The 16,387-nt window shown below is 38.0% G+C and overlaps 1 protein-coding gene across 2 annotated transcripts in view; it reads right to left on the bottom strand.

Moving 5' to 3' along the window:
* Window positions 1-16,387, bottom strand: part of TAFA5 (TAFA chemokine like family member 5) — a 323,788-nt gene that overhangs the window by 70,845 nt on the left and 236,556 nt on the right. Inside the window, exon 3 of one of the 2 annotated variants that reach the window (XM_075146176.1) lies at window positions 13,312-13,439. In XM_075146176.1, coding sequence (XP_075002277.1) covers window positions 13,312-13,439 — 128 coding nt within the window. Of the gene's footprint in view, window positions 1-10,928; window positions 13,440-16,387 lie in introns of those variants that run through there. The other variant, XM_075146167.1, reaches the window with a different exon arrangement.

Genomic DNA, 16,387 nt, shown 5'->3' with positions numbered 1-16,387 from the left:
CATATAATTGGCTTGTACCTGATCCTTCCCATGCTAGAGTTGTGTGTCAAACATCTACAGGATGTTACAGAAGGAGGATGTTCCCTCTTCATAGAATCATGAAATTGTTTAGGTTGGAAAAGATCATCAAGTCCAACCATTAACCTAGCACTGCCAAGTGCACCACTAAACCATGTCCTTAAGCACCGTATCTACACGTCTTTTAAATACCTCCAGGGATGGTGACTCAACCACTTCCCTGGGCAGCCTGTTCCAATGCTTGACAACCCTTTCAGTGAAGAAATTTTTCCTAATATCCAATCTAAATCTTCCCTGGTGCAATTTGAGGCCATTTCCTCTCATCCTATCGCTTGTTACTTGGGAGAAGAGACTGACACCCACTTCACCCAAAGCAGCCCTGTGCACCTCTCAGCTACAGTAATCCCTATACCTGAGGTAGTACCATTCCTTAAGACATCACCTAAACCACATGCACCTTCAGTTGTATGACTCACTTCACATGGAAGACAAGAATTTACCTCAGAAGTCTGCAAAATACCATCCTTCATTAAAATATATCAGTGATTAGGCATAATAAACACCAGCATTCAACCTCACCACATCTAGTCTAAAGTGTCTTTCAAATGGGTGATGAAACACCTTTAAGGGCTACTTAGGGGGAAAAGGATTCAGAAGGTTACCTCTACTGTTATAAGAACTAAGTATCAGTCTTCCCATAACCCTGACAACTTTTTTTTTTTCTTTTTACATATTTGACATTGCCACACCACAAAACGTATAACCCTTTTGTGGCTGGAACAATTATAATAATTGTTCTGTAAGGGAAAAAAAAAAACCTCTCAAAAGAGATTCTGAGGACTTCATGGAGAAAAAGGAAAAGAGGTAGGAGGAAAAAGGAAAAGAACAAGAAGAAGAAGCAACCCTCAGGGATATTGGCCTATGTGGAGATTTACTGATTCTCTCTTTATTTCAAAGTAATCATTTTATGGTTTTATGGTCATTTTATTATTGTTAATGATTTCAAGGATATAGAAAGTGAGTTCATTCTGCCTTAAGGGAACATCTCCCACATCTGTGTGTATTCTGTTTCCTGCAATTTAGTGGAGACACCCTCAACTTTCTATTTAAAGACTGGACTCTGCGCATTTTTTACTGCTAAGTCCAAACTTCCTGTGATCATAGACTTCTTCTACTGAAGGCCTAATTCTGGCTATGCATCCTGATGCAATACTGTCAGTCACATAAAAGATGAAATATTACTCCACAGCACAATTCAATAAGTTTCTGTGAACAGTGCCTGTCTGGCTGAACAGACAACTAATCTCTGTGAGAAAAATTAAGTCTGTCTAATGACTCAAAGCAATCTCAGAGTATCACCACTCTTCCCCTCATATGGTTTATGAGTTATTCCACTATGGCTTTTATAAAGATGGTTAAAAAATAATCAGAATGTTAGAGCTGGTAAAGACCAATCAGTTAATCTATTTCATATCCTACCAATACAAGATTGATCCCCACAGTACTCTTTCTAAATCGTTGTTCAAGCTAGCTTCGAACTGAACAATTGTTGGAGTTTCCAGCTCTGAGAAATTATTCTACAGCCTAATAGGCTGAATTGCTAATTTTTTTTCTCTTAAATTTTTCTCTATCCATACTTTTGTCTCTGCCGGCCACTTTATATGCTTCCTCTTTCTCTATGATTTTACAATGTTGAATTAGTCATGGATTGTTACTGGCTTCATCTCTGTCTCCCCTATTAGCCACCATTTCAGTCAGTTCAAGAAATTTTTGTGCTTTATGTAACTCTACACAGACAATTCTACATGTGTTTGGTTGTTCTTTGATTTTCCTGTGGGATTAGAGTGTGTTTTACATACATTTTCACAGGAGCTATCATCAGTTACATTTTAGCTCCTCCAGGGATTTTTACATTATCTTTCAATCTTTATGGGTATCCTTCTTTTAAATTCCATTTAAGTCTTAACTTAGTCAGACTTTAGTTGCCAAGCTTCCACCCAAGGCAAATTGAAGTAAAATAATTTTGGGGACAGACAGAACAGGACATGAAGTTTCATAAATGCCTGAGGAGAAGTTCCAGAGGTATTCAGAAATGCCTTAGTTTGAGAAGCAAGGTGAATAAGCTCTAACACTATCTGAAATGAGTGTTGCAGCACCTAAAATATGCCTGAGTCCCCAGAGGACTCCTAATCTGCTACCAATGCTCAAACCATGCCTAAGTCACCTGTACAGCTCTGTATCCAGCATCCAAAAACATGACCAAGGAAGAAGAGTACATCTCTCAGGTCTTACACATATTCAATTAAAAAAAAAAAAAAAAAAGCAGCAGTAGGATCAGTACTCAGTGCTTTCTTCTTGCTCAGAGAAGTCCCCTTCTTACTAGGCCACAAACTCAGGTTCCTTTTTACTTATTTTTGCCACCTGGACCCATCAGTCTTGAATTGCTTTCTGCACAAGAGTTTCCAAAAGGACTACAAAGAATCCTCACTTGGGATACGCCCCAGTCTGGCAGGTCGTGTGATTTGTGGAGTAGTGTGGCAACCTACTCTAGATGCTCTGTGGATACTCTGCGAATGTCCTTATCTTGTTTCTGTGAGCTCTGCTGGGTTGATATGGATCTCAGGTACTAAAGCAAACACCATACCAGGCCCTCATGCTTTCCCCCCTAAGTGCATTACCTTCCTAACTTTGGCCCTATTACAGGATTTAGGGTCTTAATTATTATTTGCATTTGGCCTCCAAAATTTACAACACACTTAAGCCCTGCAGATCTCGGCCAACTTCTTTTTAGCTACTCACAGAGATTAAATACTTAATTTTCACTGACACCATGCTTCCCCCCCCCCCGCTTTTACTTTTATGACTCACTGGTCAGAACTGGCTCCTTTCAAGCTGTTTTTGGCTGTATTATCACATGTCCAGCTAGGTCTCAGGAATGTTCCTCCAAAAGAGTTTTCCCACAGCAACATCCTGCTTCCTTTCCAACCACTAAAATTATTTGCTTAAGGGAATATCTTTCGGTCTCAGGTGAAATCCAGATTTCTTTACTGTACCTAGAGGTGTCCAATATCCATCAGTAGGAATAAATATTTCTCCAGAAATCAATCTGTCACCACATGAATCACAGAGGGACAGCATACAAATTTAGAATTGCGATGTATGTCCTTATAAATGCTTTAATGTAAACAGAGAATAGTATTAGAGAGTAGAGAGGCTACTTTTAAAAGTCCCACCCCAGAAATGTATAGCATCCTCCACAGTTTAGGACATGGGCTTTCAAATATCTTCTCCCCTTCACGTAGGGTACACCAGTGTATTTCATATGCTTTGTCTGCACCTCAGAGGAAACTTTTAGAATTCTTTGGAAAGTGCACATGGGAAGAATAGCAACGTTAGCTGAAAAAACTAAGGTATCCAGCAGCAGTTGTTGGTGGCCCAACAGGCGCTGGAACTACATAATAAAGGCAGACATACCCCATAGGTTAGACTGGGCCTAGAATAATTTAAACTGCTCTGTATCTCGGTTATTCTGGGTTAATCTGCAGTACTGTAATCAGAAGCTGACGTGGCTGAAAACTAACCTGGCAAAATGTAATGCCTATTTGGCATCCCAGACATTTTCACAAGGACTTAGTGCCTGCCCAAAACGGAGGTAATACATATACAGCCAGAGTGGGGTGGGAGAACGGGATGGGGGCAGTCTGGATTTAGATTGGTTTAGGCTACCATGAAGCTGCACTGTCAGTTGGAAGAAAAGATCCTATTCTTCTATATCTTGCTGTTTGATTTTACTGTCCCACTATTGCCTGGTTTTATTTGGATTTGTTCACTTCCAACCTCCTGTCTCAGCCACGTAAGACTGCTAATCTCTAATGAAATGCAGGAATAGCCCAATCTTTGGGCTACCACTTTACCACGACTCTGTAAACTGAATTGTCTTTCTACATACCCTAGCATGCTCATATGCAAGTGAACAGGAGAAGTAGGTGAGAACAAAGTCTCACAGGCAGGAGTTAACTAGATCGAAAAACAGGCAGCCTTATCCTTTAGGTACGCTCCCAAGGTAGAGAAACTTGTGTGCAGACATAATGCTATGAAGTATCGGAACTTTACTCCAGACGCATAATGAAAATATAGCAGGGGAATATCGGAAAACAGAAATGTCTGTTATGTGCCTGCCTTCCACAGATTTTCAATAACACTTAAGAGCTTAACATCTTTTATGTTTTTGAAACCATTCTTAATAAAATAACATTAGACCTTTCACAAATCTGTCACTTCCTGGGCCACCTTGACCTAGATCAATACACTCCTGTTAACTGCTATTATGCACTGTTCACAGGTCTTCCATCAGTACCTTGTTGAAATGGCAGTTTTCAATGTGACAGGCCTTTCTGAATTAATTTTCAAGTATGATTTTAAGAAATAATGTGTCAAATGGATTATAAAAATCCTGTACTATTTCACTTACTTTATTCACTGCTTGTTTTGTTCAGTCCAAGAATTTTAGCTTGCTTTGCATGATTTAACAGAAATCTTTGGGAGTATTCTTTAAAAAGAAATGATCAAAATGGATATACATGTGCAACAGCTTCATCTTCTAACACTTGCACCATGAACATTCTCACTGTGCGAAACGCGTGTGTAATAATTTTAGCATCATTTTAAATTCTTGATATTGATGTGACATACCAGTTTCCAACCTTCATAATTTTCCATTACATGCCCACAAAAAACATGATTTACACTATATACTCAAGTTCTGTGTTGTCTTCTCCAGCTTTCTTCCTCGTTTGCATCATCAAATCTATTTTTTCTTCCACATGTACAATGTATCCTGTAGTCCCCTTCAGTTCAACTACATGGCATATAGCATCTATTGAATCACTTCTTACAAACAGTGTGTTGTACTACTTATAGTGAATCAAGAAATTGCACAAGTAATCTTCAGGGTTTCTCAGATAGTCTCTCTTTGCAATCACTTATTAAATGAAAATTGATTTTCTCATATTCATGCAAGAAATCAGAACCTTCAGACAATGTCAATCTATTATGAAGCATAGATAGGACTGGGCAGCACTGTATCAAATTGTCTAGTTTAGCAGATGAGGAATGAGATTTAGTTGCTTAACACAGGCAGCTAGTGAACTAGCATCTCCTGCACGGCTTCCAGCTGCCACCCCACAACGGCACTGATCTATAGGTTCTATGTCATTTATGCTCACCCTATGCAAGATGTCTTCAATACCCTTAAGTATCTGAATGCACTAAAATCATAAATTGAGGAAACTAAAATCCCATTTAGAATGTTTATCTGTTATGCTAAGAATTGTCAAAACACAAAAAGACCCGATATTACCATTACTAATATGATGTGGTTTAACTCTTGTTCCCTTTTTGTCTATTTCAGATTATCAATGTACTAATTCTTAACATGTTAATTTCTTAGACCAGTTACAATGCTATTTCAGTATTTGGAAAGGCCTACCTAAATGTAAATGGTGACTAAGGTGCTAAACAACAGTAACAAAATCTAGTATCAGCCTCTCCTCATCCACTCTTTGATGGCCTCTGCAATTTTCCCATGCAGAGACCTGAATCATCCATGACAGATCTCAATTGTCTATGCTCTGGGCCTTCCATTTTTAAAACTTTTTTTCATTTTGAGGAGATTGATGAGAATCTTACCCCCATATAAAAATGTATTTTTTACTGATGTACTGCAAAATTAAGGAATTTGGAAAGAATTTCAAATTAAAGTATTTCTTTTTGTCAGGACCAACTTAAAAATTTAGGTATTCCTTAAAATGCAGCTTTTAAAGTTTTGAATACACTTGAACATTTTTAGATGTCCACAATTTATTGGGTGGGTTCACACTATTAGATAGTAGTCAATGAACCCCCCAAGTTATAGATGTGATTTTATATACATTTCAGAATTTTGGTTTCAAAGTATAGAAAAAATAAAAACAACCCATGCAGTTTTTGGTTTTTTTCTTACTGAAAACAAAATTTATTCCAGAAACCCATGAAACAGATGATTGGAAACTTATTATTATTGCCTGGGGTAGAATCTGCTTTTGTTTGCTTATTCAAAGTGACAGTTCAGACCTCAAATGGAGTAGAATGTAGCTCATTTTACAGTGAACTATCTGGTTTTAAATACAGATTAACCTATATCACAAAAAAAAAAAAAATTCCTAAGCATTAATCAGTAAGCCAGTTTTACCTCACTGAATCTAAATCTGCCCTGTCCCTAAGTTAGCATAGTAAGACGGGACTGAATGCTAGAAGCAACCTCCCAGTATGAATATGAGTTAAGAAAAAGGAATTCTGAAAGAAAAGATATCTCTAAAAATCTTATCTATCTGAAAATTGAGTTTATTTATTTGTACAGGAATTACAATATCTTTAAAATAGACCACACAGACCACATGAGGCTATTATAATTCCCCATTAAAATCTGAAAATACACGTTCTGAAAGAGAAGAACAAAACCTATGTTTCCCTATTTTCTTCCATGGAATTATTTGAGATGTTAACAAATTATGATTTCAACTTAGACATTTTACTCAAGTTATTCTTGGAGTAAACTGTGGTCTCTTTTCAGGCAACGTGAATCACTGAACATCAGTAGAACCAGTATTCAGCATTGAGGACAGAGGAAGGCACCTAATCTCTTTAAGGTGGTTCTTCAAGTTCTGCCAGCTCCTTTCAACATGAAGTCTACAAAAATTGCAAAACTTTTGCTAGCATTTTGGATTTAGGGCTTGAAGAACAGTTATTTGCCACAAAGAAGTGTATTTTGATAAGGATGATGGAGAGCAGAATGGGTGGGTTTCCGTACATTGATACCATAAATGAGTGCACAGCTTTGAAAAGACTGTACTAGTTGAAGCAGTACTAATATGCAAGACAACCTGTATATTACGAAGCAATAGCATGGCCCAACTCTATTTTGGTTCTTCAGCTTCATGAGGATTTTATTTCTATTTAGTTTCCTCAGTGCATGAAGGAATTAAGACATGCGGCCACGAAGACCATCCCACCACTCTACTTGTAAGCTTGTCTTGAGCTACTATCCTTTTCTAACACAAGAATTAGAAACATGACTTTTAACCTCTTTGAGACTTGAGACATTCAACTCACATGCTAACTTGCTTGGAAATCAACAGAAAGGAATCTAGTCTCAGTACTGCAATGATGACCCATTTGTATATTATGAAACCTTTTGTAAACAATTAGAACAATGGAAACTGTTCAGAGTATAAAAATCTCTTGAAAGCCATGGAAATAAACAACAGGTTGAATCTAGGTCTTGGGGTACAAATCTATAGAGTGTACACTGAAGCACATGGCTATGACATGTCAAGAATTGGTATTTTCTCTCATAGTTAATGCTAGTACTACTGGGAAGAATATCAAATTAATAAAAAAATATTAGAAGGCTCGGTTAAAACACTAGGACCATGACTAGGGCTGATCCTTGTAGATATGCAGTTACATTAGAATGATATATTAATTATAATGATAAGCAACCTAGTTTTCGTAGTTCATATGTAGAGTCACACATCCAAATACCATGACTTTTTCATCTTAACAATATCTGTAAAAGATATTCTGCAGAGTGTGTTCATGGTCTACCCTTTCTCAACTTGGTATATAAATATAAAAGGTACAACATATAAACGTTTTGACATATAAAAGGTATTTCAGGCTAGCTTCCAATTATGTGGTAGTGATCTCAGAAAACTTTATTCAAACAGCAATTTCAGGACCATCCTACTGAGATCTGACCTCTAGTTTTAGAGGACATTGTGATGCATAATGCTTGACGAAGCAATGGTCTCAGAGCTCATGAAGCTCTAACCGGCTGACAGCAGGACCTAAGAATATGGATGGTTCTTAGTGACAATAGGATAAGTGATTTTCTTAAACCAGATTTCTAGAAATCCAGCAAGAAATTCAGAGTGAGCATGGCTGAGGACGATCTGCAAGAGAATCAGGCTGAGTTAACGATCTATTTCACCACATAAGTGTATTTGTGAGGGCCCCTTCTGTTGCTGCTGAGATCTCTCAGAAGGCAGTGGCAGGCATGCCATCATGAAGAGGGCCACACAGAAAAAGACAAGACAGAGAAGACATTAGGACTCACAACTGTGCATGCATATGGACTTTGAATCAAGGATGTACTCCTGGTCCCATAGCTTAAATATAGCCCAAGATTCTGATTCCCCAACAATCTTGGCTTTGAATGACGGAAAATTCAGGATCCTAACTTCCTGCTTGTTTCTAAAAGCTATCCTTTGGATTGGGATGAGGGGATACATCAGCCTCCTGAAAAATATCCTCTGTAATCTTGGTCTGTATGTAGCGTTCCTGTTACAGTTAGGACAGTGAAGGAATTTTAGATTTAATGTATGTTTCATAAGTTGACCACTTCCAGAGGGAAACCTAATTTGGCATGGCATGCATGCCTGCATCATTCCACTGCTCTAATCTGGTGCTGCCTCAAAGCTTATTTTGGTGGGTATTGTGTCAAAAAAACTTCCAAAACCAGCTTAACCAAATAAAATCAGCTGACCTGTGGAGATGTGAAATGCACATTTAGAAACACTCAGAGCTGAAATGTAGGTGAAGCTAAGTACAGGAATGCCAGAGTTATATGGAAATCTAACAACCACATGAATATCACCAATGACATTTATAAATAACAGTATTTTTATTTTTAAGTTATTCTGAATTTCTAAATCTCTTAAAATATTAACTCAGGACTCCCAAATTCACTACGGTAGGTAGCTAAGGATTGTTATTTTATTTTTACTGCTGGGGAAACTGAGGCAGAGAGGTTCAGTGACTTACCCAAGGCCACAGAGGGAGTCACTGTCAGAGCCGGGATTAGAGCTCAGCAGTTTCTGGCTCCCAGTCCCAAGCTCAGACCACTAGACCATGGCCTCAGGACATTTCCAGCTGGTCTTCAGTCTAAAAAAAAGTAAATTCTCAAGTATGTTACAAATATGTAACATATATATATTTCTTTTTACTTTGAATGTAATAGTATGAATGAGAACACATTGCTCGTAAGTAAGTGATGAAAAGTGAACCAGTATGTTTTATCTGAGTTACCTTTATCATACAGATGTGTATGATAAAGCTCTGCAGAAAAATCTTGATTTAAATTGCAGCCAATACAAACAGCTATTGTATTTTTCAGGGTAAGGAACAAATTGCCTTTCCAACCCAGCCAGCATGTCATTTATATTAATGGTGAGGAATGCTAAGTTGCTCTATGTGTAAGTAAACTCTATTAAGAAAGTCACATCCCTTGGTGAAGCTAGATCCTTAGTAAATTTTACTAGCTAAGCACTGAGCTCCATGGCAGAGTAATTACACCTTTTATCCACTGTGAGCTCTCTTTTAGCTTCTTCATACTCCTTAATTTCCCACTTCAGCTAATTTAGCAGTAAAATCACAAAGGTTTTAAAAGGTTAGCTACCGAGGAACTGGCGCATGAATGTTCTGTTAAGCTCCATGCATTGAAATCACATCATGTAGAAGAAGGAATTAATTAAGTAACAATTAGGTAGTGATGGATCATTGACAACATATATACACTTTGGTGCTAAAATTAATCTCCCCTGTAAATCCAATACTTTGTCTACCTTCTCATTTATTCGCTGGAAAGTTTTATATTTAAAATATAAAATGGACTGGTCCTTCAGCAATATCTTAAAAAAAAAAGGCATATCTTCTGGCACTATTGAAACTACATACTATTTTAAAAAAATCATATAGCTTCATTTTTTTTTTTGAAGAATTGAAAGAGTAATGAGAATAGCAAAAGGAGAAGAAATTTTTAAGGCAGGTGATTTTAAAGTGACTGTAAGGACATTTGTTATAGGAAAGTACTTAGTATGTTGAAAGTGCTAACAATTGTGTAGTATTCTCTTGCTATCTTCTTTTACAAGTTGCCATATTGTTTCCTTGTATTGACAGTCAGCTGCTTAATACATAGATTGGCAGTTAGCCCGGTCAATCCTCAATTCTAAAAGCCTTTTAGCAGATGAAAAATCTTTGGTTCATTCACACCTTGTAGAAAGGATGACAGGGCAGAAGTGACATCCAGATCCATTTAGAGTGTACTTTGAGTCTGATTTTCCTTTGCCTTGCACCTTCTGTAGTCATTTATAGCTGTGCAAAGTGAGCACAAAATGGATATAAAACACTGCTAACCATGTGAGGAGAGAATTCTGATTTGGTTGCATTATTTCCAGAGGTGATCACAAAAAATGCCAGGCAGTGAAAAAATCTGGCTCTGTATAGAAAGTCTAAACAGTTTTGACACAAAGCATAAAGTAGCAGCAGCACTTTCCAAACAGTTTATAGAAATTGCACTTTTGCTTTGGAGCAATGGGTATTTTCATTTGCTCTTTGCTTGGTATTTTCATAGAAGAAATACTAAATGTTAAACTCATCTACAGAAAACAAATCCTATTTCTTCCTTTTTTTGGTGGAAACATATTTAACTGTGAGTCCTAAACTATATTCTCATGTGAGAAGGAACTCATGTCTGATGTAAGATCTCCACTAGTTCTACCTTTTCATGTGCTATTTCTACACCCAGTACTTAAGAAGTTACACTACACAACCTCCTGGAATCAATGCGAAAGCTGGTAGTATCACAACAGCTGGTCTCAGTCCATCAGAGTTCAATACTGTTCTGGCTTTAGTATGAGTAGCAAATTATTGTCTCAGCATTTACCAAACAGTAATATCTCTGCTATATGATCTACCACCACTACGATAATGCAAGACCTACTGCCAAGTATTAGCAGGAAAGGCTCCAAATATTAGATGCGCAAATGTGTGTTAACAAAATTGATAGTTAACAAATTAAGGACCTAATCTGGCTGTCGCTAAAGAGGTGGTCAAGAATTATTTCTACTTAATAACAGACATTTAGTGTATAATAATTCAGTATGTTTGGACATTTATTTCCCTATACTACCTGGTCGCCATTTTTCTGGCCCTTCCCAGCCAGAAAGCCTTCCCGTTACACTTAGAGGCCATGATGGGCCTGGCAACTCAGGAGTGTTGATTAGGAGCACAAATTACTTGACTGCATCAGCAGTTGTTGACCTAAGAGTACTGCTACAGTAAATAGTGTCTTTTGGTGTTTCTGTTAGAAAATTTCTTTTCTTTTAATCACAGTCATGCACTTCATAGAGTCATCCTAAGACATAGTTCCCAAGCCTATTCCATTGTCCAAAGTTTCCCTTGCCCTTCAACCACGTGGCTAAAGAACAAATGAACATTTTTTTTTTCTTTTTAATATTTTAGTAATACTGTATTATAGATTTGGGTTTCTTGGGCTTTTTTTTTTTTTTTTTTTTTTTTTTCCCTTTTCTTTTTTCCCCTTCTGGATTCAGAGCTTCTTTAAGTATTCTGAGTTGCTAGTCTGGCTTGACTGAAAAGTACTGTGTGTTTGTTGTGTGTCTGCATGTGTGATACCAACTGTTGAAGACTGCTTGATGTTAGATGAAGGCTTATGCTCAGAGCTGTTCTACAGTTGGATCTCTGGCAGGATCTCTCCTCACCAAAGACAATGATGTCCCTGTTTGGAGAGAGTCTGTTTTATAATATTACACTTGCCATGGCCTTAATTTTACTGATAGGGCATGATTATGATTTCATTTATGTTAATCAAGATCATGAGTCATTCCATTCATGTCAATAGTATTAAAGAGCTATACAGACAAGTAAGAGTTCAGAATCAGGCTTCTGCTGTTTAATCTGAAAGGATATCTGAATCACTTCATTAAATATAGATACGGAAGGATAGATCCTCTGCTTACTTTGCATTATTCAGTCGTGCCATAAGCATAAAACATCAAATGAAGAACCATAATGACAAGTGGCAACGTGTCATAGTACATGGGTTCTCTGTTTACCTCGGGTACAGAAAATACCGCTGAATTAACGAGATTTAAGATAATATTTCAAGTATGACAAAGTTACCGTAGTAGGTCTCCTTGCCCTTGGAAGTTGGCATTAATTTTGCAAAAACTTCCTTCCTTCCTTTGTTTTTTTAATGTCACTCTTACATAACTTGAATGCAAAAGATCTAAAGGCAAACAATATTTAAGTAAGAAAGACCTCAGAGACTGTGTTAAGTTTTATAGCCCTGTCCATAATGAATATTATGTCTGGTAAATACAGGAGCATCAAAATAGTGATCACGATTCATAAAGTTTGTTTTGTAGGTAACTCATAAAGTACTATCAAATCTTCATTCTTTTTTAAAAAGTGAAAAACATGTTAATTTTCCAAAATATAGTCATTCTAAAACAATAAAAGGTTTTGTACTGGTGTCTGTCTCCTGCTCAGACAGAAAAATTGTGCAGAGGATGATGGGCCTTAATTTAGTCCTCACTGATAAGTACTTTTAAGACTAAATATTCTTGAAATTGCACTTATTTAAATTACACTCAAGCTCCATGTAAATCTAAAAAAAGATTGGGGGGGGGGCGGGAATCATTTCAAGAGGCCTAGTAAGCTATCAGAATATCGCTCTATTACACCTCTTCAGATTTTTTCCATTTTTGAAGTCAAAGAATTATTGCCATTTGAGAACATTTTCTAGAAATCTGTTTGATATATTACAGGCCCTAGAAACTATTACTGTCATATATATATATCAGCTTCACTACAAGCACATGCCCCAAGACACCAAATGAAAGAGTTGAGGGTTTTATCAACAAACCAGGACCAAAAGGAAGCTGAAAGAAGGGATCTTTTACTATGTTTTCTATAGGTCTCACTGATTGTCTCACTGAAAACTAAAGATCTATCTGTGCAACTTGCTTTTCCAGTACAGTGGGAATAGCAAAAATATTTTCTCCCCAATTCCCAGTGAAAGCTTTCTTTTCACCCTGCTAGACCATGTGTTCAGTTTTATACCCTACACTTCCTCAGCATAAGAAAATTCTTGTACATTGAAGTAATAAGATCTTGTCTTCAGGCTGAATGCAAATGTTAGTTAAACCACTGGTGCCTTTTAAGAAAACCTTGATATAATTTCCACTCTTAGTAACTGGGAATTACACATTTTTCCTGTCTGTCTGATAATATTGCTGTGTATTTCAGTAAGCGCACTTGGGCACATAGCTTAATTATAAGGCAACAGACTTTACGTATCTGTGCCGAAAAACAATTAGAAATCTCACTCTTTGTTTTTCAATAAACTAAAGCGAATGAGAAACTGAAGAAATACAGAACAGAGAAGTGACCTACCGTGGTTGTCTTTATCCGTCCTCCTGGTTGTGTACAGGTCCAGCCTGATTTATTGATTAGCAAATCACAGCCTTCTCCTTCTAAACATGGAAGCATTTCACACCACTGTTTTGTTTTGATAATTCGTGCTATGGAACAGAAAAGAAAAAAAAAAAAAAACAAAAACAATTGGCAGGAGAATTCACATTTCACTTATCTCTAAACACTTTCTTATTTGAGTTGTCTATTTTCATCTTCGAATAATGCAGCCATAGGTTATGATGCAGACAGCCCTAGGCAATTTACAAAATTATTTACAACACCTGCTGTGCCAACAAATTTCATAATAAAAATAGAAACCAACAATAAAACAAAAGACAGGCCTGTTGTAAATTGAAACAACATAAAAGTTAGCTAATTTTCTAATTCCCTTGACTTCTTACAATCAAGGAAATATTTTTTGGGGGGGCTAACAACTGAAGACTTACCATCCTAACTAATCATTACAGTAGCCTAAAAGAGACCTACGACTGGGATCCATTGTGTTAGACTCTGTATAAACCTGAGCAGACACACCTTATCCTTAAGTGCTTACAGTGTAAATAGACATGAGACACACAGTGGAGAGAGAAAAGCTATAATAAATAGGTAGAGGGGTCAACATAATGACAGCAATTGTGTACCTCTGTGATACTTGCAACGGTAGGGGCATAGTTGGCGCAGGAACTAGGAACATAAGAAGGACAGGTGTTGAATGAAGTAAAGGTTGGGAAATCATGGGGAAGGAGACAATAAGCAGAGGGAAAAGACTGGAACAAATACCCTATTACTACGAGGGAAAGGAAGTCTAGTCAGGAAGGTCCCTAACTGTCTGAAAGGTGGTGTGTTGTGTACTTTGTGGCTCCTCTTAATGCTTATGTCTCTGGTAAGCTGGTTCCGCAAAATTTCCTCAAGGTCACACACAGCAAGTAGTCTTGGAACAACAGAGCTCTGACTGCATTAAAGTGGATGCAGAGAAGCTGTAGGGAGAATTTTTCCTTCAAGGCAGGGAGAAAAGGGGCTTTAATTCCTGTAGAGTTCTTTCTGGATTATACTACTACTTCTTTTGAGTTCATCTCTGTAGTATCTGGGTTCCTTCTCATAGCAATGTGGTTCCTTCTCATTAAGCAATATGACTAATATCTAGCATTTTGTTATTCTTTCACTCTCCCCCTGTAGGCAAAATTGTAGTGTGGAGTGTTAGTTTGGGATACTTTTTATAAAATACATATACAGAGATGCACTCACTTGCACAGTGCCATATACTCATACTAAACAAGGTAAGGCCCCCCAAACAACCTATCATCTTTTGCTCAGACTGTAAGGTTCGCAGTCCACAGAAAATGGTCCTCAGTTCCTTCAGAGATCATGTCAGCCATCCTGGGCTAGACTATAAGAAAGCTTCACCACCTCAATTTACACATAACTGTCCTAGGATTCAAGGGCAGAACAAGTTCCACATTCAGGGACACAGATCACGTCTTCCTCTATGTTGATGTGTGACACCAATACACGCAGTGTATCTTCAACATCAGGAGCCCAAAAGGGAACTACAGGAGAAATACCTAGCAAGATAAGGGTCCAAGGAGCTTAAAAGCCAGCATTTATACCCACTGGCAGTTGCAGCTCTTTATGCTCACCTGAACATGTGATTCCCTCTCCCTGCGCCCCTGACTTCCTCTGTCTGGAACTACTTAAGAATACAATTCCCAATGCCACTGGATCATGGCAAGAAATAGAACTGTAATTTAAAGTCTTTTAATAAAATCCTTTCCAATATTTTGACATGAAACAACTTGTGTCCTCAGTCCGGGTACAATGATTGGTAAGCTCTAGCAATATAACGAACACTGATTTCTTTCAGTGGAAGCTCAATCTGAAATTCATATTAAGATTTTCATTATAAAAAACACTTTTGCTCCCAAACGTCTATATAGGAATTTGCACTGTTCATTAGGCAATATATATATTGCTGGAGGAATGATTCCCAAACAATTTTCATAACTACAATTTTTTGAAGCAAATCCACTAAGTTTTTATAGCACATAATATACAGAAATCTGGATTGTGCTTGGGGTCCATAGGTACTGCTCTACTGAGAACTGGATCGTATCAGTTTTCAAGGCTAACATCTCCTATGTAACAGATAACAGCCTCATCCTTCCTGAGTGAGGGCATGCATCCGGCTGCAGGCTTTACAGAAAAAGCTCAGTAAAATGTTAACACCAAACCTCACCCATTTGCATGCATATATTTTGCAATTCACATATGGAAATGGCTATTTCTATCAACGTTTCAACAATATGAAGGATCACCGAAAGACTGAATAGTCAGTTAAGCTCAAAAATATGTACTAGATTGCCTCTACTATCTCAGGAGAGAGGTTTTCCTGGAAACATAATTTGAACTAATCTTTAAAAAAAATATTTCTTTCCTCCGTGAATTACTCTTAGCGTTTGTTTGGTTGCTATCTCAGAATGCAGCTATCAGTAATACCACAAATATATGGAGTCCTTGCTCTGGGTATTGGCTATATCCACACAAATTTAGAACACACCAAGAGTATTCTACAGAACATAAAGTCTAAAGCATTTCTGTGTTAAGTGTATAGACTAGCTCACACATTTAGGCCTTGAGAATCAGAACAACTTCTTTTTGTAGGGAAAAACTACTCAGCTCACATAGTTTAAAGCAAATCAGTATCAAAACGGTTTATTAATTTATTAATGACACATAACCAGCAGCAGTGCAGGATCAATACCAGTGATACAGAAAAGTAAACCATAGTACTAGACACGCGATGTCCATAAATGCTCGGAAATTCCTAAACGCCCCCTCAGAACTAATCCCAAACACCTCTCACACGCACAGGCGCCCGCCCTCCCCATCCCCTCCCCGGCCTGCGGGTGCCCCCTCGCATCACCTGGGCAGACGCGGTCGCTCCGGCCCCAGGGGCGCCCCCGCCGCCCCCGCGGTGAGGCAGCCCCGGCGGTGCCGGGCGCACCCCGGTGCGGGTCCCTGCCCGCGGGGGGCGGCGCCCCGGGGGAGGCACCGCTGC

The sequence above is a fragment of the Calonectris borealis genome, chromosome 1 (assembly GCF_964195595.1).
Source record: "Calonectris borealis chromosome 1, bCalBor7.hap1.2, whole genome shotgun sequence".
NCBI lineage: Eukaryota > Metazoa > Chordata > Aves > Procellariiformes > Procellariidae > Calonectris > Calonectris borealis.
The sequence above is the reverse complement of the archived record's forward strand: the minus strand, read 5'-3'. Positions and strand labels throughout refer to the sequence as shown.